General features: G+C 37.2%; 1 protein-coding gene across 3 annotated transcripts; it reads right to left on the bottom strand.

The window, feature by feature from the left end:
- Positions 1–24: 24 nt before the first annotated feature.
- On the bottom strand, positions 25–27,960 carry DLD (dihydrolipoamide dehydrogenase). Of its 3 annotated transcripts, XM_068972372.1 has the most exons (14): positions 27,856–27,960; positions 26,331–26,409; positions 18,965–19,044; positions 18,157–18,225; positions 17,532–17,601; positions 16,015–16,115; positions 15,301–15,444; positions 14,778–14,879; positions 5,945–6,135; positions 5,138–5,308; positions 4,665–4,854; positions 4,063–4,200; positions 2,763–2,852; positions 25–2,675 (listed from the first exon to the last, which is right to left on the bottom strand). In XM_068972372.1, the coding sequence occupies exons 1-14, from the start codon at positions 27,892–27,894 to the stop codon at positions 2,610–2,612; spliced, it is 1,530 nt and encodes a 509-aa protein (XP_068828473.1). In that variant the 5' UTR covers positions 27,895–27,960; the 3' UTR covers positions 25–2,609. The 3 variants fall into 3 exon arrangements, with proteins under 3 accessions (XP_068828473.1, XP_068828475.1, XP_068828474.1); XM_068972374.1 differs by lacking the exon at positions 15,301–15,444; XM_068972373.1 differs by lacking the exon at positions 18,157–18,225.

Below are 27,960 nucleotides of genomic sequence, written 5' to 3'. Positions count from 1 at the left end.
CACAATCCGGTAACAATCACTTATTCCACAGGACAAAGAAGATACATGGACCACAACTGTCAAGCCTTTGTCAACTTCATAGCTGAGTTAGCTGGAAACAGGCCAGGCCCTATGTGACTTTTTCACACCTTCTCCTTAGAGCAAAGCTATTCTGTGTTTTCCACTTAACAACCACCCACACATCTAACACAGCTGCATTTGAAGCTGGGCCCAAACAAAAGTTACGGTTATATAAACAGCTGTAAATTCAACAATAAGGCAACTTTCTTCTGGTTCCACACATTTATTTGTCACTCTTATTCAGGTAGAAATCATAATAACTAACAAAGTGGCTGTGCTTCCTCATCTACTAGAGCATCTAAATCTTTTCCCCCTTCACTGTAAATACTTTACTTACAATTAAGTAGAAGTAGAAACCTTCACTACTCCTCATTCCTTTTCAGCCAAACAACTAAAAATCTCACTTTGAAATTACTGATTTTAATCAGCTCAATGAACTGGACAACTAACAGCCCCATTCGTCACAAGTCAAGAGAATACTTAGAACTTAGTATATAACAATAAGTGAACACTTAAAATTTGTTTTATACAGGACTTCATTCCCAGATATATTTTCACTCTCATATTGAATGAGAACCTTTAAAGTTGCATTTAACTATTATTTTGTGTCTCTACTGCTAGTAGTCCATATTAAATTATATTTCACTATTCCTTAATCAGATCTTTCTACCTAGAGTAGCGGACACATTTGAAGTTTAAATAAATTAGCACTTGACAGGATATTGGGATTTCAGATTTTAAAAAGATTCAGTTTATTACCAATAATGGGGAATAGCACATTCAGACCAACATTCTTACAGATTAACTGAAAACTCTGAATAAAATATATTTTAAAAAAGTAAAGTTACTGGACGACAATCAGAAGTAGGTGTGGGTGGGGTGGGTAAGCTTTTCACTTGAGGGCAAATCCCAGGAAGTGGCAACTTGAGCAGAAGCCAAGTTTTACTGGTTAAGGACAGAGTTTGGGGAAAACAACAGCAATTGAAATAAGGGGAAGAACCCCAAAAAAGACAGGTCTAAAAAATTCTGCACATTCCTCGTCCAGTCACTGACTCACCTGTGCACTACACGTGCATGGCACAAACTTCAGGCAGCCTCAGTGAAGCTAAAACAATTGAGTAGAGATTTCAGCTGCGTTCCCCTCCATCCCACACACATAAAGACAAGAGTCTGGCGTTCAATCAACTGCTCACTAAAAAATTCAGTATTTTCCAGAGGTAACAGAATCCAGTCTTTAGAATGTACTGATTTATAAGGACGGTAATACAATTCAAGACCACTGGACACGTGAAAAAAGAGGAAAATGTGACCTATATGTAAATAAATTAAAACCTGAAGGTTATTACACATTTTCCTTTAATCTCCGATCAACTGATATCTTATTCTGCACAGCCTTCTGCTTATAAACTATATTCTCCAAACTTTCCTTAATATATGTATCCTTTAAATTGCCATCAAGCGCACTGCAATTTGACGAATAAATGTGAATGACATAATATGCAGAAGTCTCTTTAGTATTTAACACTTATTTAAGTGTTTTAAGAAACAGTAATTTTAAATATTTAATAAATATTACTCTTTGAAGAAAAAGTCAATTTTACCCAGCCAGGATAAACTTAGGAAAAGAAAGACTATAAGATTCCCTTACATTGCTTCTCCAAAAATAAATGCTAAACATTTAGTAGGTATTGCTAAAACAGATGAAAGAATAACGACCTCTTAAATACCTTAGTATTGTCCTACAATGTGGAAAGAAAAGATATATCCTGGTCTATAAAAGCAATAATAAAGAGTAACAAAGAAAAATATACACTAGAGGTAGTCAAAAAACATCGGACCATCTTGACATCCACTCAGAATAACCAGTAAATGAATATTTAAGACATATTTATTTCTGTGTCTTCATTTTCCACTGTAATACACTGCTTCTCCATCTGCTACTTGATTTTTGTATATACACCGCCTTACTTTGGTTAACTGTATAACTATACTTTAGACCTCAACAGAATCTTAAAAATCTAAACAAAAATTTTACCTCTAACCACCAAGACATTGGGGATTAAAATAACTGAGATCATCATTTTTTATTTACATCAGTTTATACATGTTTCCAACTTCTTCTAATGGCTGTTTCCAATGTGAAAACCAAGTTTCAAATAACCTGATCGCCTTGGTTCAAACAGAGCTGTTCACATACCATACTCCAGCTGCATCCATGTAAGTAAATCCTGTATCAGAGATAAAAGCTACTTAACATAAATTCAGTGACATTAAACCCTTCATAAACAGCATGAAAATATGGGCTGAAGAAAATTTTCTAGGAAGCTACTATAAGTAGCTTTTTTCTGCAGATATTAATGCAGTGAAACAATATTAAATTTATTTAAAATATAGATAAGAGACTTCAATTCTGTCCAAACCTATTAAATACCTTCCAAAAGTTTCATAATTCAGTCCTAGAAATTTTTGCAGCTGTGAGCATTTCCTGTTCAGAAATGTGACCTCTACAAAAGTCCCCAGGAAATTTCAGAAAAATATAATCTTCTAATTTAAAAGTTGATTGATTTGCCAAATGATGCAGCCAAGTTTGCTTCTCTAAAAGCTTCTGATAAGGTCTGAAAGGGAAGAAATTTAGAATTAAAAACCAAGTATTTGTGGGTCAGAAGAAAATTTAGGTAGCCATTAATTGTGTGTGCTGTTACCGGATGTGCATGGCAGACTCTAGCTATATCTTCACAGGATGCTCCATATTCCAGTGCAAGGGCAGCTTCATTTACCATTTCACCAGCACCCTTTAAAACAATAAATCAAGAAGCAATTCTGTTTCTATGGCAAAACAACTACCATCTAATAGGACAGATTAGAATAGTTAACTGCCTCCAGTTGGAAAAATCCCAACAGAAACAAGTAGCACAGAAGAGTTTGGGCTCTGAAGAAAAATGGCCTGGACTCAAATCTTACCACTTAACTACCTCAATTACTCACTGACTCTGTCCTTCATTCCACTTACTCACCTTAAAAATGGGATGAACAATACCTACTGCACAGAGCCCTGAAAACCCAAGTTAATGCATGTATTTAGGAAAAACTGTTACAGAGTAAGCACTCAAATGTTCTATTATCATCACTGATACATCAGATACCTAGGGGAGGGCATACTTCAAATGCAGTGGTAGGAAAGGCTTCTCTTGCTGCTGCTGCTAAGTCACTTCAGTCATGTCTGACTCTGTGCGACCCCAGAGACGACGGCAGCCTACCAGGCTCCTCTGTCCCTGGGATTCTCCAGACAAGAACACTGGAGTGGGTTGCCATTTCCTTCTCCAATGCAGCAGAGTGAAAAGTGAAAGTGAAGGTAAGATTTGAACCAAGCTAAATAAGCCAGTCTTACAAAGATCTGGAGACACAGGATTCTAAACAAACGGTCTATAAGCACGAAGGCTTTAAAATAGGAACAAGTTTTTGCCTACTAAGAAATTGTGAGAAGGTGCTCTCACTTTCTGAGATGGCCCACACTCTGTGGAGTATGTTTCTCTCTAAATAAACCAACTTCTTACCTATCAAAAAAATACAAAGAAAGAAAAAAACTGAGAGAAGGCCCATGAGACAGGGAATTAATGAGCAATGAGAGAAGGCCCATGAGACAGGGAATTAATGACAGCAAAGAGAATGACTGGAAAGAGATGATGTCAGAAAGATAGTCAAGACCAAAATTCAGTGGAGCCTTGGGTGTAAGTCTGAAGTGGAAAGGACCACCAGAGAGTTTTAAGCAGGCAAACGGCCTGGTGTGTGTTTTAAAGGGATGTCTTAGTTGCGGCATGGAATACACATGATATGATAGGCAAGACTGTCAGTGCTAGAAACAGTGCACAAAGAGGCTACGTTCAAACTTCTGCTAGTAAAGAACAACCTCAGAATGTAACCACTAGGTGGTTTTAAATTAATGTGCTAAACAGCAATGCTTTCCAGAAATCCTAATGGGATTTCGGGCTTTACAATACTCACGGGTCCTAGAATATGTGCTCCCAATACTCTGTCTGTCGATTTCTGCCCGAGAATCTTCACCATGCCATCTGTGTCAGCATTTGTCTTAGCTCTGCTGTTAGCAGCAAATGGGAATTTCCCAACTTTATATTCAATACCCTGTGAGAGACAGAAATTAAGAGCTTACATAAATTCTTCAAAAATTCATTTCCATTTGCTGAAATCATTTACCATCTATCAGAACTAAATCCCAAGAAGGCAGTTCTTCACAAAGCATATAGAAGACCAAAAGGTTTATCACAGAAAAATATTTTGGAAACAAACATAAGTAAATTCAAGTGTCAGGCCACCTGGATATACTTCAAAGTCAAATATAAGACCTCTAGAATTACTAATTTTTACTTAAAAATAAAATTTTAAAAATAATAATAAAAAAATAAATACAGGCAAGCAAATACTCTCTCCTTTATGATACTAATAAAGTAAAAAATAATTCAAACTTACCTATAATGTTCTACATAGTTATTAAAATGCATTAATGCAATAATGAAAGGGTTCTTAACCACCATTGTCATTAAGTCAAATCACATGTTAAGAGTAAATCCACCCTCATTCAGAATTACCTCTTCTTTCAACTGCTCTTCTGATTTGCCAACCCAAGCAACTTCAGGGTGTGTGTAAATCACCGATGGTACACAGTTGTAGTCAATGTGTACAGCGCCACCAGCCATCCCTTCAACACAGATAATGCCTTCATCCTCTGCTTTGTGAGCCAGCATTGGACCAGCAACCACATCACCAATTGCATAGATACTGCCACAGAGATCAAAAGAAACAGTGAACTTCTGAAATCACAGACACTCATCTTCTGTTATGCCAGAGTCAAAAACTATGAGTTTCCAGTTAGTAAATCACTGAAAAATAAATACAGCTCTTCCAAGTTCAAGTTCTACACTTTGTGTAATGAAAAATTCAATTAATTATTTTTCTTTTACAGGTTATAATTTTACTATTCTTCCCCAAAGCCATTGCATTTTTAAAGCATGACAAGTATTTATTTAAAATTATTAAAAATGCAGGTAGGTAGGTAACTTACTTTGGAATTTTAGTTTGGAATCTGGTATTCACTGGAATTCTACCTCTAGGATCCAGCTCAATTCCAAGCTCTTCTAGTCCCAAATTCTGAGTAAAGGGTCGTCGGCCGATGCAAACCAGCAGTACATCACAAGTGATGACTTCAGCTTTACCACCAGCAGCAGCCTCAATACTAGGTAGTAAGCAGCATATAATCGTAAAACACATCTACATGAATAGCTGACAGACATTGGAAACTTAAGACCAGACATTACTCAAGTATTAATGACACTTTTGACAGTCTATTTTAATCATAAATAAAACATAAACAGGGTCAGGCAATGAAAAATGCACATATCCTCTAGAGGTCTATCATTTGAACCTCACAATGAAAGGCTATATTAACATGGTTTAAGAACACAGATCCAAGCTCAAGTAGTGCTTCTGCCCCCAACCAGCTACGAGACATTAAGCAAGTTACTTCAGTGTTGAATAAGTAGAATACCAGGCACATAGTATGCAATATAATCAATAATCTCACTGATTTCCCCATGCATCTGTCTAAAAATAATGATTTTATTGAATGTTTAGAGTTTAAATTGTTCTGAATGTATACTATGAAAAAGTACATAACAAATCAGAACACTGGGCTAATTTTTCTCTCATCAATGCAATCATGAATTTCAGAGGGCTGACTGGATAAGCAATACAGAGCTACACTATGTAAAGTGGTATTAAGTTATAAAAAATCTGATTCTTAAAGCTAAATGTTTTTCTTAAAGAAACACACAGAAGGATACCATAGCAAAAACAAATGTGGCATACTTACGAAACATCAATTTTTCCATCTGATTTCTTAGTAGCACCAGTAACTTTCGTGTTTAATTTAAATTTAAACCCTTGTTTTTGAAGGATACGTTGAAAGTTTTTAGATATTTCCATATCAATTCCAACACCACCAACATGACCCAAAAACTCAACTGCTGTCACGTCTGCACCAAGCCTTTGCCAAACTGAGCCCTGCAGACAATAATTATGAAAATAAAGGCTCTGATAGCAAATGTTTAAAAAATCATCTTAAACAGTTTATTGTAAGGTATTTTCCTAGGTTACTATGTTCCTATTAGAAACTCTGAGGTTTAAAATTAACACTGTGACAAACGTGTGTAACTTGATACATTTATTTATTCAGCATTTACTGAACACCTACTAACTGCTAGGCACCATTTTAGATGGCAGGTATACATCAGTGAACAAAACCCTGCCTTCAGAGACCTTAAATTCTGATAGAGAAGACAAATAAGTTGAATTTATGCAGAGGATAGCAAAGTGTAATGAGAAAAACAAAGCTGAAGAAGAACCAGGACTACTGCAATTTTCAATAATGTGGTCAAGGGGAAACCCTCATGGGGAGCGACAACTGCACAAAGACTTGGAGAAGGAATGAAATATACTGGTAACTGCTTCAGAAACAGGAAAGACTGTGAAAAGGAAGGCTCTGAGGGGAAAGAAGTAACCTCTTTTTGCTAATTACTGATGCTTGCAAAGTATTAGCTTCATATTTTATCTTCTCAAGATAAATATTTACTTTTTTCATTCAAATTATAATTTAAACTAAATGCTAACATTTTGTTTTAACAACATTTTAACAATTATAACTTGTGAATACTTGTATGTCAAATATGAAATGAAACCTTCAAATTGGCAATATGAAGATAATTTTACAGCATTAAATAAACTATGAAAAGCTATGAATATATCCTTTGCAACAACTTACATTAAAATCACCTAATAATTTAAAATTTATTGTAAGACTTTAGCAACTAAATTAAGTTAATGTATTTATTTTTTATATTTCATGAATTTTTGGGGTGAGAGCTGAGTTAACTAGAGGCAATACAGTGACACTAAAAATTCAATAACGAACATACACAAAAAATAACTCAAAATTATGAACCTAAATGTAAAATCCAAGACTGTAAAACTTGTAGAAGAAAACAGGAGAGAATCACTGTGACACTGAGGCAGGCAAAGACTCCTCAGCTATAACACCAAAGCACAGTCCATGAAACAGAAAAAGTGAATTAGACTTCATCAAGATTAAGAACTTCAGCTATAACACCAAAGCACAGTCCATGAAAGAGAAAAAGTGAATTAGACTTCATCAAGATTAAAACCTTCTCTTCACAAGACAGTATTATGAACACAAAAGAGAAACCACAGGCTAGGAACAAATGTTTGCAAAACAACTATTTGATAAATGTTTGCAAAACAACTACTTGATAAAAATAAAAAATATTTGCAAAACTATTTGATAAAGAAATGTTTATAAAAAAACTATTTGATAAAGATTCTATGCAGAACTCTCAAAACTCAGTAACAAAACAAACGGACCCAAGGAAAAATCATACGAAACATTTAAACAGGAACTTCAAGGACATAGACACACAGAGATGGCAAAAAGCACATAAAAATATGCTCAGCACTGCCACACTAGAGAAATGCAAATTAAAACCACAATGAGATACTACTGCACACCCACCAGAAAAGCTCAAATCAAAAAAATCAACAATTCTGGTGAGCAAATGGAACAACTGCAACTTACAGTGCTTGGGGAGGGAGCTATAAAATGATGCAGCCCTTTTGGAGAACAGAGTTCTTGAAAGGTTAAACACAGAATTACTCCTAGGTATATACTCAAGAGAAATGAAAACAGATGTCCAAACAAAAACTTGTACAAAAATGTTCACAGCAGCATTATTCATGTTAGTCCTGAAGTGGAAACAAGCCAAATGTTCATCAACTAAAGAATGGCTACAACACATTTTTAAAACTCACTGAATGGAAAATTATTTGGCCATAAAGTGAAATAAAGTATACCTGAATGTTGAGAACATTATGCTAACTGAAATAAGCCAGACACAAAATGCCACATATTGCATGAATTCCATTTATATGAAATGTTCAGAACAGGCAAATCCACAGACATAAGAAGCAGATTAGTGTTTTCCAAGGACTGGGAAAACAGAGAAATATAGAATGACTGGTGGCTCAGATGGTAAAGAATCTGTCTGCAGTGCGGGAGACCCAGGTTCAATCCCTGCGTCGGGAAGATCCCCTGGAGAAGGGAATGGCAACCCCCTCCAGTATTCATGCCTGCAGAATTTCATGGACAGAGAAGCCTAGCAGACTACAGTCCATGGGATCATGATAAGTCAGAAACAACTAAGCAGCTTTCACTTCTGGGGTGATGAAAATGTTCTGGAACTGAGATACTGACGACTGATGCATAGCTTTGTAAACACACTAAAAAAATCACTGAATTGTACACTACAGTGATTACATGATATATAAGTTATAGCTCACTACAAAAAAAGGAATCACTCCTCTCAATCTAAATCGGAATAGTAAGAAACAGTTAAGAGCAGAAATGATAAGCAGCAGCACCATCTTGAGAGAACAGTAAGCATAGCTAGACAAGTACTCTATTCTTTAGGAAAGCTGATTTCAAAATCCTTAGATAGGAAAACTCCAGTAATATCTACCATTTATTTAGAGCTTATTAAATGCAAGGCACTATGGTGCCTTAAATGTATTAACTGTTAAACCTCAACAAAATCTTATAAGGCAATTATTCTTATCCTTCTTTTCACAATGGATCAATTAGTTCAGAGAGGGTAATGAATTTAACAAAGACATAAAGCCATTAAGAGACAAAGCTAAAATTCAATTTTAAATCTGATTCGAAAGCACTACATTAAACTGTAATGGAAGAAAGAAAATGAACTCTAAAAAATAAGTCATGTGAATAATCTTTATGAGAAAGTAGAGATATATGTATGTCGACAAACTAAGTTCTCCATAAACCTAAATTTTTAAAATGACATGTAAAAATTATTTTAATATAGTAACAGACACCTAAAACATTGTGTCAAGATGTTTAAATGACTTGAAGCTTGCAAAAAATCTAATGTGAAAATGCAGAGATGGAGGAAACAGAATCATTGCCTTGGGCTATTATTATGCTGATTAAAAGGAAGTAAAGCTATATGATTCCTCTATGTTTGTTTGTTTTATCCATCAGTGACAATTTTCAATTCGGCCTGAAGAGAAGAAATATCATTAAAAAAGAAGTGAAGCCCCAAATAAGAACTAATTGTTTTGGATGAATTAATTCCCTAATCGAATAAATTAGACCACAGAGTTTGGGTAACAGTGAACTTGGCAACTTAATTAGCCTAAAGAGCACTGTCAGAGGTGGGAAAGAAAAGATTCTAAAAAAGAACATTCCTGGAGACTAGCTCAAGATGGTAGAGTAGGATATGAGTTCACTCCTTACAAAAACACATCTAACTCCTAACCACCACTGACAGGGAAAAAAAAAAACCTCTGGAACCTTCCAAAATTATACCCTACATCCAAAGATAAAGAAGCAGCCACAGGAACAGCAGGAGAGGCTCAACTGCGATAAAATCAAATCACAAACCAGTGGGCGGGCAACTCACAAATCTGAGAACTATACCATGGAAGTTACTCCACAAGAGAAGTTCTGAGCCCCATGTAGGCCTTTCCAGCCTGGGAGATGGGAATGGGGAGGAGTTCCCAGAGAATCTGGCTTTGAAGGCCCGTGGGGTTTGATTACGTTACCAGAGTGGAAGGGTGGGCAAGAGGGATAGTTATGAAGTTTGGGACTTATATATACACACTGCTGTATTTATAATGGATAGCCAATGAAAAAGTCAGAAAGACAAATACTGTATATGAATGCATACATATGGAATTTAGAAAGACAGTATCGATGATCCTACATGCAGGGCAGCATTGGAGACACAGATATAAAGAACAGACTTTTTGAACTCAGTGAGAGGTGTCAGTCAGTCAGTTCAGTCACTCAGTCGTGTCTCTTTGCGACCCCGTGAACCGCAATAGGCCAGGTCTTCCTGTCCATCACCAACTCCTGGAGTCCACCCAAACCCATGTCCATTGTGTCGGTGATGCCATCCAACCATCTCATCCTCTGTCGTCCCCTTCTCCTCCTGCCCTCAATCTTTCCCAGCATCAGGGTGTTTTCAAATGAGTCAGCTCTTCGCATCAGGTGGCCAAAGTATTGGAGTTTCAGCTTCAAAATCAGTCCCTCCAATGAACACCCAAGGCTGATGTCCTTTAGGATGGATCTCCTTGCAGTCCAAGGGACTCTCAAGAGTCTTCTCCAACACCACAGTTCAAAAGCATTAATTCTTTGGCACTCAGCTTTCTTTATAGTCCAACTCTCACATCCATACATGACTACTGGAAAAACCACAGCCTTGACTAGACAGACCTTTGTTGGCAAAGTAATGTCTCTGCTTTTTAACATGCTGTCCAGGTTGGAGTAAGAGTCTTTTCCTTTCATGGTTGCAGTCAACATCTGCAGTGATTTGGAGCCCCCCAAAATAAAATCTGTCACTGTTTCCACAGTGAAACTGTTGTCACTGTTTCCATCTGCCATGAAGTGATGGGACTGGATGCCATGATCTTAGTTTTCTGAATGTGGAGCTTTAAGCCAACTGTTTCACTCTCCTCTTTCATTTTCATCAAGAGGCTTTTTAGTTCCTCTTCACTTTCTGCCATAAGGGTGGTGTCATCTGCATATCTGAGGTTACTGATATTTCTCCTCGCAATCTTGATTCCAGCTTGTGCTTCTTCCAGCTCAGCGTTTCTCATGATGTACTCTGCATATAAGTTAAATAAGCAGGGTGACAATATACAGCCTTGACGTACTCCTTTTCCTACTTGGAAGCAGTCTGTTGTTCCATGTCCAGTTCTGTTGCTTCCTGACCTGCATACAGGTTTCTCAAGAGGCAGGTGAGGGTGGGATAATTTGAGAGAATATATTGAAATATGTACATTACCATATGTGAAACAGATGACCAGTGCAACTCCGATGCATGAAGCAGGGCACCAAAAGCCAGTGCTCTGGGACAACCCAGAGGGACAGGGCACGGTGGGGCGGGGCGGAGCAGGGTGCCGGACCAGCACACATACATACCTGTGGCCAATTCATGTTGATGTATGGCAAAAACCATTACAATACTGTAAAGTAATTATCCTCCAGTGAAAATAAATTAACTAATTAAAAAAAATGTTTTTAAAGAAAAAATAGATAGCCAACAAGGATGGTCTATATAGCACAGGGAACTCTGCTCAATATTATGTAACAACCTAAATGGGAAAAGAACTTGAAAAAGAAGATACATGTATATGCGATAATTGAATCACTTCGTTGTACACCTGAAAATAACACAACACTGTTATCAACTATGAAGTGAAGTGAAGTCGCTCAGTCGTGTCCGACTCTCTTGCGACCCCATGGACTGTAGCCTATCAGGCTCCCCCGTCCCTGGGATTCTCCAGGCAAGAACACTGGAGTGGGTTGCCATTGCCTTCTCCAATGCATGAAAGTGAAAAGTGAAAGTGAAGTCGCTCAGTTGTGTCTGACTCTTCTCGACCCCATGGACTGCAGCCTACCAGGCTCCTCCGCCCATGGGATTTTCCAGGCAAGAGTGGTGGAGTGGGGTGCCATTGCCTTCTCCAATATTATGCATATCACAAGACTAAAAGACATTCTCTCCAAAACCTAGACTATTTTGCTTAGTTTGCAACATTATTTAAAAATGACAGACTGGACCGGATCAAAAGGATGACAATGAAATAATGGATCTGTTATCTAAAAAACCTAAGTAAGAGTCATTAAGAAAAGCAATGAGATTTAAATATGACTAAAACTCAGTCTCTGCCTTTCAGGAGCTTATGATCCTATAAAAAAAAAGATATAAACAAATAAATGCAATATATACTATTATCAGTAGATGATGAAAACATGTAGAGACATTATACTAGACTCAAAGAAGGACCAGAGTTTTCTTAAACAGAAAGTGAAAGTGAAATCGCTCAGTCGTGTCTGACTCTGTGACCCCATGGACGGGGTAGCCTACCAGGCTCCCCTGTCCCTGGGATTTTCCAGGCAAGAATACTGGAGTGGGCTGCCATTTCCTTCTTCAGGGAATCTTCCCAACCCAGGGATCGAACCCAGGTCTCCTGCATTGCACACAGATGGTTTACCATCCGAGCCACCAGGGAAGCCCCCAGAAGTCTTCACTAAAAAGGTAACTTCCAAGCTGACATTTGAAAGATATTTATTATACCAACAAAAGTTTATTAAGCAATAATAACAAAAGCTAATATATGAGTATTTATTAAGTATCAGCCACTATGCTAGATGCTAAAGACACACAGTAAATGAAACAGCCGGCACCTCTAGCCTCATGGAACTTACAATTTAATGAAAGACAAGTGAACAAGTAGTATCAGGAAAGTAAGATAAATGCTAGAACAAGGACAGGGTGCAATGGAACACTCAGCAAGAGTACCTAAGGACATCCACGGTAGGCAGGGAAGGGCTCACAAAGCACAGAAACTCACAGAGGAATGAAACGTTCCAAACAGGTGGAAGGTCTGACTAGAGATAGGGCAGGGCGGGGCAAATGCAATTTGCATTTGCATTTAAATACAAAATGCAGCTTGTTCAGGAACTGCTATTTCAATAAATCCTGAACATAGTTTGAGAGGGAGAGGGCTTAGAAATGAAGCTGGAGACTTGAGCCAGCACCAAACAATATTTAAGAGTTTGTACTTATCCTAACAGAGGATATATTCATGAGTTACCTAACAGGTAGTATCACATTAGAACCCACGGAGAGGTTACTTCCAGTTCCCAAACGTCTTGTTTAGGCCTCTAGATAGATGTCAGTACCACTCACTGAGGTGGGAAATGTTAGAAAATAAACAGGTTTTGTTTTGTATTTTGGTAAGTGAAGGAGGGAAAGACAGGTTAAGTCACACATTCACTAAGTGCCCGTGAGACCTACAAATAAAGATACTGTAAGCATTCACATACAAAAGCTCAGAGCTAAGGAGAAAGGATTAACTGCACATATTTATCAGTCTTCAGGTAACTGGTTAAGAGTGAACAGAATATTCTCTGAAAAGACAAAAAGAATCGGGGAGAGAACCTTGAGACACAATCTAGAGTAATAGTAACGATTAAAGTGAAGGCTCAGAACAGGAAGAAAGAAAAGTCAGCCCAAAGGGTAGATGGAAAATCCAGAGTGCTATTTGCAGAGAGGGTAAGGGAAAAGTTTCAAAGGCAAGAAAATCAACAATGCTGTTTGCTACCAAAAAAGCAGTGAAGAAAACAGTCTACTGGATTGAGCAATAAAGCCATACATGCCCCATCAAGAGCACTCTGACGGCACAAGAAGCCATGGGTGAAGAGGTAAGTGAGAGCTGATGAAACAGAGCGTGGGCATCTCTTCCAAGAAGTCTGGCTGTGGAGAGAAGGTGAGAGGGAAATCAGGAACTTCAGGAGGACACAGGATCGAGAAAAGGCTTATGTTTGTGTACTAAGTCTGTGTATTTAAGTCCAAAGGCATCTTAGCTTGTGTGAATGCACATGGGTGCCCTCAGAGAAGCAGGTTTAAATGTAAATGAGAAGGAAGCAAAAACAGGAGAGAGGCTAAAGGCTAAAAAAAATACAAAAATAAAAATCACAAAACAAAGTCGCCAAGACAACAGGAGACAGTGCACTGTCAAGCACAGGTGAAAGGCTGAGTCTCAGGGAAGAAAGCAGGCATACAGACACAGCAAACAGGCTAAGAGAACAGTGTAGCAATGGGCAAAGATACCCAAATCCAGGCCATCGGGTTGAGGGTGCATGTCTTTCTCCTGGTGTAGTCAATATCCTGGGTGTAACATAAAAAAGGAAAGTTGAATTCAACCAGGAGCAGAGTTTTGCCAAGCAGATATGACAGAACAGCGAGGCAAGGGACTCAAGAACACTTGAAAGGAAGTTGTTAGTGACACATTATGGAATCTAAGCTGCTTGGAAAGCACTCAAGACGGGATAAGGGCACAGAGCAAAAACACAGAGGAACTTAGGGACTAGAAAGCATGATAAACTCAGCTATTCTTCAGCTAGGCTCTCTGAGGAAGAGGAAAGGAGTTTATGGTCAGAGAATAAAATGTCTGGATTTGTGATTTTAGGAGAGGTAAAATGACCCTGGGAAAAGACTCCTAAAACAGGGAAGAGGTCACTGGACAAAAATAAAAGTTGCCAGATGGACAAGAATGGAGAACAAGATAAGCAAAAGGTATGAGACAGCACAGTATTCAGAGAACGTCAAGCAATTCGCCATTTCTAAAGCTTGAGTTAGAGGGATCAAAATGAGGATGGAGATCCAAGAAAGAACCACATCATGTAAGTCATGTCTTTATTTGAAATGCATTTCACTCAGAATGAGAGCTGTCTGCTGAAGGGCTGGAAGATTTAAATATCTGAAGGGCTAGTAGATCTTTAAAAATCAGTCCAATTCTAGGGAATTGGGGAAGCTGGAAGATACACGGAAGCAGATTTCAAAACAAAACAAAACAGAATGTTCTAGTGAGTAATGATTACTTAAACAGATTATCTTGAAAACTATTACTAGACAGTATTTAAACAAAACTCAACGCTAAGCTGCCTGTGATGTTATACAAACAATCAGAGGAACGCTAAGTCTTTTCCAACTCCACAAGTCCTTTCCAACGCCACGGAAGTAATGAGGGACAGAAAAAACATCACTCACCAATTCTACACCTATGACTCCCGCACCAATGACAACCAATTTTTCTGGAACTTTTTTTAAAGACAAAGCACCTGTAGATGACACTACTGTATCTTCATCAATCTGTAATTTAAAAAGAGAGACAATCAAAAGTACTTGAAAAAACCTACTATTTATAAACTGTGATCTTACTCAGTATAGTCACTAAAAATACTAAATCATTATTTGCTTTGAGCTATTTATGACTTTTATCCATAGACTTGATTTTATCAAAACCCATTAAAAATGGCTCACTTGAAAGTTTATCATGTAGCATCTCAAAATAGAATGGTCAGTGTTAACCTCATATTGAATTCAAATATATCATAATATAAAATGTTCCATTTCTGGTCAAGATTACTGCAGAATAAAGACAGGCAAATCCCCAAAGCTGAATGACTGTCGACATACAGTACTTCAGTCACGTATCTCTCATTCGAAGTTCATATAGAACATAAAATATATTTAAGCAGAAAAGTTGTGCAGTTGTAAAACATGTAAATACCGTAATTCCAGGAAAAGGAGTGACTTCTGAACCTGTGGCTATAAGAATATTCTTTGTATCGATAACTTGAGTGCTGCCATCGGCTTTCGTGGCGGTGACCTGATTTTTCCCCGTTATCTTTCCATATCCATTTACGTGAACAACCTTTATAAAATAATGTTTAAAAATTCACAGAGTTTAAAAATAATTTTTTGGGTAAACAAATATGATTTGTAAGAAAAAACTATTAAGTAATTTATCCAATACAAAACCCTTCCTTGGTAACGCTACATATGGGACATATGTAGGAGATGGGGAAGGCTGTGGCATAGTGGAAACGGAGATTTCATAATGTTTTAGTTTGGTAGGTCCTATCTCCTGTCATTCTTTTGGGACTGTTTTCATTTTGTCCTTTTTCTCCAATTGTTGTTGTTTACAGATACCTCCAGGAGCATAGTCCTAGGAAAGGTCAAAACACACCTTGTGCTGGGGGGAGGTACATATGTACATATGGTACATAACACTACATATGGTTACATTTGGTAATGCTACATATAAAATTTTATGCAGCAAAAATTATATTATATGCATTGGGGAAATCTATTTTAGGCTACCATATTGTTTTAAATTAAATAGCCTCCAGCAGCCAATTTCTAACAGCATCACTGTCAGCATAAAGCAATTTTTATCATGTATATAAAATAATGGAAAAATCTGAACATAAAATGTACTAACCTTATTCTGTTTGAATAAGTGGGCAATTCCACCTGTTAAAGCTTTTACTGCATTACTCTTCTGTTCCATCATCTTCTCTAAATTCAAACGAACTTCGGACACTGTAATTTGTTAAATAAATCTTTAGTCCACAGCCATATTCCTAAAGCAATGTGTGATATTTTTCACTAATCAAGGTCTGAAAAATTGCACCCTAATGCATACGAAACTGTATATAAAAGGCTGTATTAAAAATTTTTTAATCTAGTAACTGATATAATAATCATAGCTAGCAAAAAGCCAACAGCATCCTATCACAATAACAGAACACATCACACAATGTAAAAAGTCCACCTTCAGGAAAAAATAAGTCCAAAATAAACCATTACACCCCACTATGACAATACATTCTTTAGACATCTTATGACAGTTATAAGTCTGGAAGAGATTTAAGTAAAAATGACAAAGTAAAACATCACTGGAAAGTTTAAACCGAAGAAAATGCTAAATTTCATGAAACAAAAGCTACTAAAAAAATCACATTTGAAAACTTCAAATATAATTTAATATAAAAGAGTTTAATCAACTAGATTTTACTCACTCATTTAATTCACAAGATAACTCTGAAGCAACAATATAAGAAAAGAAAGAAACTCAAATTCCAAAAGAACTTCAGAAGCAAGAAGAGTATGTCAGAAATCAGCTCAGGCAACCAATACATATATTAGAGGTGAGGAAACAAAAGCCCTAAGAAATGTGATCTACTTAAGGTTACAGTGCTAGAACATGAAGCTTTGCCCACAATGCACACCTCTAACCCCGTCTCTTCTTTCCTTAGTAGGTACGGAAAGTAAACTTTGATTCATCTAGTTTAAAATATTTGCTTTAATGTATATACATCACTCCTATACCTGTCTGCCTACACTACAGCCCAAGCTTTCAGAAACCTACTACTACAAAGAAATGAAAATCAAATTAGCCTCCCCCCAGCTCAAGGTGTGTTTTGACCTTTCCTAGGACTATGCTCCTGGAGGTATCTGTAAACAACAACAATTGGAGAAAAAGGACAAAATGAAAACAGTCCCAAAAGAATGACAGGAGATAGGACATACCGAACTAAAACATTATGAAATCTCCGTTTCCACTATGCCACATCCTTCCCCATCTCCTTGCATCTATTTTCACTACCAACAACTTAAGCAGACCTTCCTTCCTTCACCACGATTTGCCCATTGAGCTAAGGAATCCAGCGCCCCCTAGTGATCCCTGAGTGACCTCCAAGTGACCTCCAAGTTTTAACGAAACAAAAACTGAGTCTTCATACACACATACACTCTGTCTCACACACATGTTAGCACAGGAACAGAAGATGTCATAGTAGAAATATGGATTTAAGCCTTCTTTCTTAAATAAATCTCACATTGTTAAGATCTGTCTTACTCTTCCCTCACTAACCATATATTACACTGTCATTAGACACAAGTCCTTAGCCAGAAGAGCCAAGTGATGATATTGCTCAATATGAAAGGTATACATACTTTCAATTCCCCTAGATGCAAAATCTTTTCCATGGGCCAAATGGTAAAAGTGAGAGTTATTCAATAAAGCCTAAAGGAAAAAAAGGAGACTAAATTATCATATTTCACAAACTATATACATGCAAAAACCACTTACAAATTGACACTCTCTACATGAAATAGCATATAGGACTACACCAATTCAGTTTTTGTTCTTACATATTTAATGTAAGAAAAATAGTAACAAAACGTTCAACAAACAAGAATGAAAAAACTACTTTACTTTCTTTAAAAGCAAAGGATTAAGTATACAACTTCAGAGTGCCAGGTTAAAAAAGAGGGCATTTTTCATACATAAAGGGCTTAAAAGAAGAATTTACTGCCTATTAATTGTTTCACTGTAGAGGAAAGCCAAAAAAATGGAATCAGATTCTGTCATCAGAGCCTAACTCAAAGGCTAGGCATTCTGAGACAAGGAAGTTATTTCAGGAATGTATGGCAGACTGACAACAGTAACCTAAATTTTAACAAAGGAAAAAATGTATTTTTTTAATACCTGTATTAGTTTAACCTTCTAATCTCAATATATCCTTCCAGTTGGTGGCTAATGAAAAAAATGTCTGCACTGTACAAAACATATGCTCACCTTAGAAGGAATACAACCAACATTCAAGCATGTCCCACCGAGTGTTTCATTTTTCTCAACACAGACTGTCTATAAGCAAAGAAAATATTATTTACTGCACATAACCTGCAATGTTTCAGTTCACCAAAATTCCAAATGTGTGCCTTAATTCTTCTACAAAACATGCTACTGAAAGTGTTTGTGAGAATGAAATATATAGACTCTTTTAAAATTTATTATCTGCATAATACTAACTCAAAAGTGAATCATTCTGAAAGATATTTGTTTAAAAACCAGATCATGTTTTTATTTAGCTCTATTACTCTATCTTCCAAAGTGTGTACATGTGCATGCTAAGTCACTTTGGTAATATCCACCTCTGTGGGACCCTACAGACTGTAGCCTGTCAGGTTCCTCTGTCCATGGGATTCTCCAGGCAAGAATACTGGAGCGGTTGCCATGCATTCCTCCAGGGGATCCTCCCAACCCAGGGATCGAACCTGCATCTCTTAAGTCTTCTGCACTGGCACACAGTTTACCACTAGCATCACTTGGGATTCCCAAAGTGTGACTAGAAGCCAAAACGAAACAAAAAATACGGGGTGGGGGGTGGTGTGCAGCAGGGAGGGGATAGTGACTTCACTTTCCATTTCACGAAAATACTACAATTGAATGAATCCTCTCTCTTCATTAGTCTCAGACCTAAATATAATTTATAGAATTAGGAAATTATTTATCATTACTAATTACCTGCAAAGTATTTTGTGAATGTGCTCAACCCTTCCCAAATGAAAAGGAAATCAATGCCTAATCTGAGCTTAAACCTTACCTTGAAGCCTAACTGGGCAGCTTTAATAGCAGCAACATATCCTCCAGGACCAGAGCCAATTACTGTCACATCAGCATCGACTACAATCAAAGCAAATTGATACAAAACAATAAATTGCTTATTACTGATCAAAAGCACTACAGTTAAAAAAAAAAAATCTTACATTTTATACTCCAAAAAAGTGCAAATAACCAGCATTTTCTACATAGTACTATTCATTCCGAGGTACCCGACATTCTCTGACATAACTGAAAATGACACTGAGTTTAAAATTTTGTTTTCTATTTATTCATTATGGCATATCAAAATATAACTGAGTTCTGTACCCACTGTATCTACTGACTTTGCTAAATTCCACAGTTTTATTGAATGATAATGGACAGACATTTAGTGACATAGCTGTATGAAGGAAAGAGCCTGAGCTGTGCAATCTGTCATACCTGGCTTCAAATCTCAACTCTTATCATTTATTAGCTGTGTGACTAAGAGACTTCATTTTTCTGTAATATAGGAACAATAACACTACCATGAATGACTGGTTTGGATTAAATAAAATAATTTCATATAATACCTTAGTTCTTTCAATAAACTCAAAACCGATTATATCCTTTTTCAGGTACTTAACTTCTAAAGTAACAGGGGAAAAAATTCTGCTTCCCTATAATACTTGACAAATACATTCTGAACTATTTGAATAATGATAAATTTTGTATAGTTTAATAGGCTAAACAGAACACTCAATGAACTATTCTAGACATTTATCATATAAAGATAAGAAACTGAAAATTAACTTTGATCAGTAGGCTTAGGAGTATAATAATTACGAAACAAATGTAAGATAAGTTGCAATTATTCCAAGTCTTCTCAATACAACATCAAATCAAGCAACAATAACCATTAAGAGTTAGACACAGTCTCCCTTCTCCCCCATCCACTATCCTTACAATCTCAGTGACTCTAAAACTTAGTAGTTTTAACACACTTTCACATATGTTTTTCTCAGAACTTCCTAGGAGAAAGGTAAGGATGCTATATATATATATATATATATATATATATATCACAGGTAAAAAACACTAGGTTAAAAAAGAAAAAACCCACTAGTTTCAGACAGGTCAATTAAACTTGCCCAAGTTTAGCAGCCATGTGACAGAGACAAAATTAGGCTTTTTGTCTCTCCTTCCAGCAGTCTATTATTTAGTATTACTCCGTTCCTTAATTGCAACTACCTCCAAGAGCAATAATCAAGCTGTGTAATTACTAGCTATCTAACTTTAGGTGAGTAATTTAATCTGCTTCACCTTCAGTTTTCTCATCTGCAAAATAAGGAGTACACAAAAAAATATCTACCTCACAAGGCTGTAATATAAAACAAATAAATATGCAAATAGCTTAACACAGTACCCAAATGTATATAGTATTTGCTATATAATAGCTATATTCTGATCTACAAAGACAACAATTTTAATTTCTTATCATCCCCTTCCCCACAAAACACATACCCCTAGGGGATGGGAGTAGAGTATCCTTTAAAAGACTTTTGCTGGCCTCAACAGAATCACAGAAGCTATGTTGGAGGACAAGTAATAGGTTATCCAACCCAGTTATCCACAAAATCTAAGAATCACCCTACTGAATAAATTAAAGTACTGATTATCCTTGATAATAATCTGGGTTACTCATACCTGAAAAAAATATACCTAGACTAACACACGATTAAAAGTATCGTATCAATTCTCCTGATCCATTTGTGCTTTTTGGCCATACTGCTTAGTTCACTCATTCATGTTCAGAATTAAGTATATAATAAGTATATTTTGATTTTCAAATAGAAATTTCTATAAAATACATTTCTATTTTCAAATCTTGAACCAAATGAGGACCTACCCAACATCCCTTAGTTTGGGTCAAATTTTTAATTTTACAGTAATCTAAATACAAGCTAAAAAACTTATTTCTTGCCTAAATTTTTAACATATTTTAAATTATAATATACAGGTTTATTGAATAAACTTAAATACAAAAAAAAGTCAAAAATGTGTGTTTTATTTCCCAATTTACTATGTGATCTTAGGTCTTTTTTCAAAGCTACAGAAAATACCAAGAAACAGTTCAGCTTGCACTGAAGATACTAGATGTTCCATTCCATGAGAATCCCACTAATATGCTAGGAAGCACACAGATGAAGGGAAAGAAGAAAAGTCTTCATTTAAAGATCTGTCAGCTGAAGTATAGGAGGGCATTCAGTTCAGTTGCTCAGTTGTGTCCCACTCTTTGTGACCCCATGGACTGTAGCACGTCATCATATGGGTATGATTCAGGGCAAAGTTTTAAAAATAAGCCATTATTTAGGGAAAGTATACCAATGTCTGCAATTTACTTTGAAATGCATCAGAGAAGTAAGATGAATGAATGGGTATGTATATGAATGAACAGATATGTGATAATGTAAGTACAGAAAAATGTGAAGAATCCATGGGTATTCACTGTAAAATGTTTCCAATTCTTCTAAATATTTGCAATTTATCAAAATAAAACACTGGAAAAACAAGCCAGCTAGCATTCACCTTTTTTTACCAAAGGCTGCTTGCAAGTGAAGGGTTACAACACATGATTCTGACTCACCATCTCCTTGTCAAAAAGTATTTCTCAATTTGGTTCCTATACATAGTTTTAAAAATTAGGATATGGCAAAGTAGTTAAACAAAATACATTAATTTAGAGAGCATTTGACAGAAAATTTTAAAACTAGCACCAGCCTTTAAAAGTGAAAAAGAAAAACAGAAAAGGAAATGCAAATTGATAGCCTAAGAGAAAGATGACTAAGCCAAAACAGCAAAAGGCCACTGGACAGTAACCTGCATTCAGGTGGCAGTGAAGCACCGAGAGTAAGCTATCAAGCTGATACCTAAAAAAAAAATACTGGGTACAATAAGAGGTGACCAACTTAGTCAATACATGAAATGAATGGAAAGAAAAATCAGGGAAAAGTGCTCTAAAAGTTACAAAATACTGCTTATTACACCATTAGGAAGAAACTAAGGATACCATGTAATCAAGGCTACCACTAAAATAAAGGTGTCGGGCTACAAACCAATTACAATCATCAACAAATAACTGATATAACATGTGTATTAAAAAGTCAGTCTGCAATATTATTTACCACTTCGATAATTAACTACATGCCAGGCAGTGAGCTAAATGCTTCTGGTTGTCTTCTTTAAGACTAAGGACATCTGTTACATAACTATCACTGCCATTTAACAGGGAGAAAATAAGGCTGAGGGGAATTAAGTAACCTGTATAAGGTTACACAACTAGTAAGTGATCCAGCCAGCATTTACGCCAAGTTGTTTAGATTCTGAAGACTATGCTCCTGTACCATTATGCCTTCCAAACCACTCAGATGGTCCCATCATCTCCAGGGCAATCAGGAATTCCAACCAAAATGACAAAAAATTCTTCATTATCAGAATGAAATAAAATTTCATGAATACATACCCTATGAGGAAATCATCACTATCTTCAGAAATCTCACAGTATAGTTAGGGAAAACAGGTACATATCAAAACGTAGAGAAATCAGTTGTAGAAAACAATAATTGTTGTTTAAGGAACAAGAACAAATATTATAAGGCAGTAACCATTAATTGTCAAATTCACTGAATGAATATAAGAGCTACATGATAAGGTTTATCATGTTTTGATGTGTACTGGGGGGAGAGAGACTTTTTTTAATGTATTTAACTTTTGGCCACACCCCACAGCATGTGCGGCCTCACCTCCCGGACCAGGGACTGAACCCGTGTCACCTGCGTTGGACGGTGGAGTCTTACCCCCTGGACCTCTGGGGAAGTCCCATGTTCTAAAATTATCAATAGCCTTAATCTTCAGCCCATTTCCATAATCACATTCTATACCTTCATCACCCAAAACTGCTCAGATTCGAAGAAACTCTTGAATTTTAATACTTTATTTTTTGATCATAACCCTACAACCTCCTAGTTCATGAGGAAAGAGAAACACAGTAAAAGGAGAAAGAATGGTGAAGTAAAACAAATCTGAGTTCAAATATAAGCTCCACCACCTCTTAAATTCTTGGGCAAATTATTTAATCTCCCTGGGCTTTGATGCAATATAGGCACAATAGTGACAGTAATGCCTACATCCTGGGGTTGAAAGGCCAGAGGTAAGATATGTCAAGACCCTGGGAGGATGCCAGGTACCACTGGGCACTCAACAAATGTTTCTTCTCTTCTTAGATCCATCTCCCTTCTTTGATCTTGCAGCCTCCAGTCACATCCCCACCCTCCACAATACCCTACACAACTACCTCGGTATTACATCCTGACAAAACCCAACTCAGCCCTTACTCTCTTGCTTCTCACTGGTTTCCCAATGAAAACTAGATAAAGTTCAAGTTCCTAAGTACACATCCATAACTTTCTCCAGCCTCATCTCCCATCACATTCTGCTCATCCACCAGTATCATGTGGTTTAAGCTTCAGCAATAATGAATTACTGGTAGCTTGCACCCAGACTTGTGCTGGTCTACCCACATAGATTCTGCTCCACCTACCTAGAAGATAAATGCTGAGAGCATACCTTTCACATTACAGACACTATTCTAAGCTATTGGGCTACCAATAAATGACAGAGCCCTGGTTCTTACAGTCTAATGAGAGGGAAAGAAAAAGTATAAAAACTCCAAATGTACAATCAGAATGAGTTTTAAAAACAAATCGGATTAAATCATGCCCCTGCTTAGAACACTTCAGTGACCTCTCAACTGCCCTTAAAACAGTGTCTTTTGTAACCTGTAAACATCTACTCTCAACTATCAACATATTCAGCCACATTGGCCCTTTCAATCTCCTCAAATGCACCATACTCCTTCTCACATCAAAATATCCCCACATGCCATTTCTTCTACCTGGAACACCTCCTTCCACACATGCTCCCACAACACTTTTCAGATATCAACGTTAACTTCTTTAGGAAAATAACTGTGACCAGTCTCAATCCATATATAGCTATCATATATAGCTATATGCTCCATCAATGGAGTCTTCATACAACTATAATAATTTGTTGAATGTTTATCTTCCCCCCTGCAAACTATAAAGCTGCAACTTGTCTGTCTTATCCACTAGTGTATCCCAGCAACTACTACAATAACCAGGACATAGTAGAGACTTCATATCTGTTGAAATAATGAGTAAATGAACAGATGAATGTAACAAATGTGACTAAGTGCTATAAGTATCTGTCATGAAATGGGTCATATCAATAATAACACAACCTGATGAACTTGGCCCATATTCAGAAATCACCCAGATGCTGTAACGGGGACTGTATCATCATAAGCTCAAACTTCTCAAGCTGGGCAACCAATACTCATCTAAGGAGACAGGTCAAACAGATCAGTGATTAACAGTGTGTAAGTTCTAGAGTCAGAATTTTCCCAGCTACACAGCTGGGAAATAACAGATTTCCTAGCTCAGCTCTCTAAACTCAGCTCCTCAATTTCATAAATGGAGGAATCAGCAGTACATAACTGGTGGGGCAGACACAAGGATTAAAGACTATGCTTGAGGCAGAGTAAGCACTCAATGCATCAGTTAGAATCAATGCTGTTTCTGGACACTTACTGTGTACCAGGCACCATACTGGATGCTTGTGATGGAGCATAACTAAAACAGACATGATCCCAGGGTTTATTCAGTAAATAAGAACTGAGTATCAACTGGTCTATTTTCAGTGATAAGCAGTCACATTCAGTCCTTGCCCTAAAGTGTACACTCTTGAAGAAAGGTCAACCATTAAATAAATAACTCAGACAAATATAAATACATATATAAAATGCTTGTTACTACATTCAACCGAAGACTTTATACACAGTATCTACACAAGTACTAAAGGATTTATAATCTACTCAACATGAATGCTCAGTTATGCCTGTAACATTACAATCTAAGTTCCTGCTCAGGGATTGCCTAGCAGATAGAAGATAAATGAACCTTTGTTGAATATGTAACACCAAAGGTGCAGAATGAGCCATAAAAATTCTTTACTTGCATGCTTTGGAAACAAAAATCTGCTGAATTAAGAATTTCCATTTAACCAAAGAAACAAAGAGTGTATACCAACTATATCTCAGTGAAACTGAAAGGGAAAGGGGATATAAAGGGTTGAACTTTCTCCTCCACCAAATTTGTACTTTTTAAAGGATTTTTTGACCTGTTCAAAGCAAGGGTAAATTACCCACTGTTGGTCATTACTGACCAGAATCCTCCTCCTACCCTCTCTCCTAAGAATAAAACATACAAAATGATAGTAGTCTGACAACAGTTTGATACAGGAAAAAATTATTTCACAGAATGCAGGAAGACCAATGGTCACAGTCCCCCCCAGGTAATGGCTTCTATAACGAAGCTTTAAGACGTCAACATGCAACTTTACTTATGATTATACAAGAAATTTCAAAAAATGTCAAAACTTGATTTCAAATAATCAATAGTCTTGGTATTGGGAAGCCAAAGTATCTTATTATAAATCCAAGAACTTCCTGTTTTAAATACTTGTTTTTAAAAAAAGTACATATCCTTTATAGAAACTTCAAAAATACGTAAAAGTATAAAAGAAGAAAGTATTCATAATCCACAGCTTCCGTTCAGGGTACATTTTTCTAATCTTTAAAATGTGCTTTTGATAAGCCCATTAAGCTTTCCATTCAGCACAGAAAGAGATGTCTCATCATTCTAAACAGTGTTAAGCAACTAACACACTCAGTCTTACCAGAGGACAGAATTAACTTTTTATTTTTTTGGCGCAATATGTGGGCTCTTAGCTCCTAGCCCAGAGGCTGAACCCATGCACCCTGCAGGAGTAGTACCTAACTTTAAAATGGAAACCCCCTCGCCACACTAACCTTCTTGCAATTCCTTAAACCACACAACGGAATTCCTACCTCAGACCCTTCTCATTGCTGGTTCCCTCTGCCTGAAATAACCTTCTCACACCCTCACTTTACTCAGGCCCTTGCACAGAAAAGGCCTGATACACTATCCAAAATAGTCTCCTTATCCCCAATTACCAGACTTCATTTTCAATCACTTCCCAAATTATTTCCCTGTTTCTTGTATACTGTTTGTATTTTACCATCAGACTACAAGTTCTGTAAGAGCAAGGCTTTTTCTTGTTCACCACCTGGAACACACTAGGTGTTCAACAGAGCATTTAAGTGAACAAACATTTGAACAAATGAATTCTATAGCTAATTACTATTAGTTACTCTTAACATTCACTTGCTTTTACATTTAAATATAAAGGAAATAGGAGCAAAACCTGTTTTACTAAGTACTTACTTGGTTGATCTGCATAAGTTCTTAGTGGCACTACAGAAACTCCTGGGAGACCATGAGATATTCGACTGAAATGGCCTCTCTGAAAAAAGAAAGAAAATGATCTCATTATGTAAAATATGAATCCAAAACATAGAACTACTGAAGATCCATGAAGTCAATTGACGAGGCAAATGTATCGAGCAATGACTGCTAATGTAGCTGACACACGGAGGTTACACAATAATTTCTGCTCTTTTGTAAAAACAATCAGCTTGCCACACGTTTTATTATAAATGTTCAACGTATCCTTTCATTTTTTTACCTAACTAAAACACGTTATTAAATGGTACTTAACGTTTTATTAAATTTTCAGAAGGCATGGCTTTTGGCGCCAGAGATCATTTTAATGGCATTAACTAAAGCGTTTAAAGTTCCAGCTTAAGTACTTGAATAATCTACATTATGATATATCCTTTTACATGTAATTATTGTTTCCTAAAATCAAAACTACCATGTACAATCTATGGGGATGTACCTGAACCATACAAAAGGAACAGAAAATTAGACAAAATACCTTAGGAAAATGCACCAAGTAATGTACTCAGATCCAAGAGCTACTAGTGTTACAAACTGCATCATAATCTCCACAACAATCTCTAAACATGGATGGCTACTATTTTCCTAAGAACAGTGAGGCACAAAGGAACAATTGCAAATAGCTCCTATCAAAGTAGGCAGTGAAAAATCCTACACATTCATCTAGGAACGCTGTTACTTCAAGGCAAGGCTTGCACCTGAGGTGAGGACAGCGGACCAAAGAACAGCAGAGCTGAGTTTTAGTCCCAGCTCTCATTAAACGTACTTCTACCTTGTTACATTAACTTCGCGAAACATAGGCTACTCATCTTGAAACAAAGGAGTCTAACTTCTGTATTATTTTTAAGGTCTCGTTCAATACTGTATTCAGTCACAAACCCAAATATATACAATTTGCCTGTATTCGGTACATTGATGAGAAAGGAAGGCTATCTTGATAACCTGCTACAATTAAAAATACAAGCTCTAAGAGGGAGGTCAATGCACGCTCGCTTAAAGTTGCAAACACTAAAGGGACCTTTGAGGAATTCCTGGGGCCAAGAGTTAGGGCTCAGTCTGAGTCTTTCAAGCGGTGGCCCAAGCCTGTCTACTGCAAAAGGCCGCTAGGGCCGGAATTAGAACTACGAAGAAGTCAACAATAACGGGCAAGGGTGACTCCTACTTTCTCCGCCAGGGTGGAAGGGCCTATGCGGGACCCCCAGGCTCCAGGCCAGTCTTGGGAGGGGACTGTGTGTGATTGTTGGCCATCACACAACCGGCGGAGCTCTCCACGGTCCAGGCTTCTGCCTCCAAGCCGCCGGCCCTGCTGAGCGGGTTCAAGGGTGGAGTCGCAGGTGGTCCCGGCCTGGCAGCCGGTCTCTCCCACACCCACACTTAGGCCGCGTCCCGGATCCCAACAGTGGGCCTCTCTGGGCCTGATTCAGCACGATCCCACCCAGTGGGCCCTCACCTTGACCAAGGAACAGTACACACGACTCCAGCTCTGCATCTTGCCGCTACACTTTCCTTTCTGCCAAGGCTTTCACCTCCGCTAAGCGTCTCCGCCGCCTCCCCA

The sequence above is a fragment of the Capricornis sumatraensis genome, chromosome 5, assembly GCF_032405125.1.
Source record: "Capricornis sumatraensis isolate serow.1 chromosome 5, serow.2, whole genome shotgun sequence".
Lineage (NCBI taxonomy): Eukaryota > Metazoa > Chordata > Mammalia > Artiodactyla > Bovidae > Capricornis > Capricornis sumatraensis.
The sequence above is the reverse complement of the archived record's forward strand: the minus strand, read 5'-3'. Positions and strand labels throughout refer to the sequence as shown.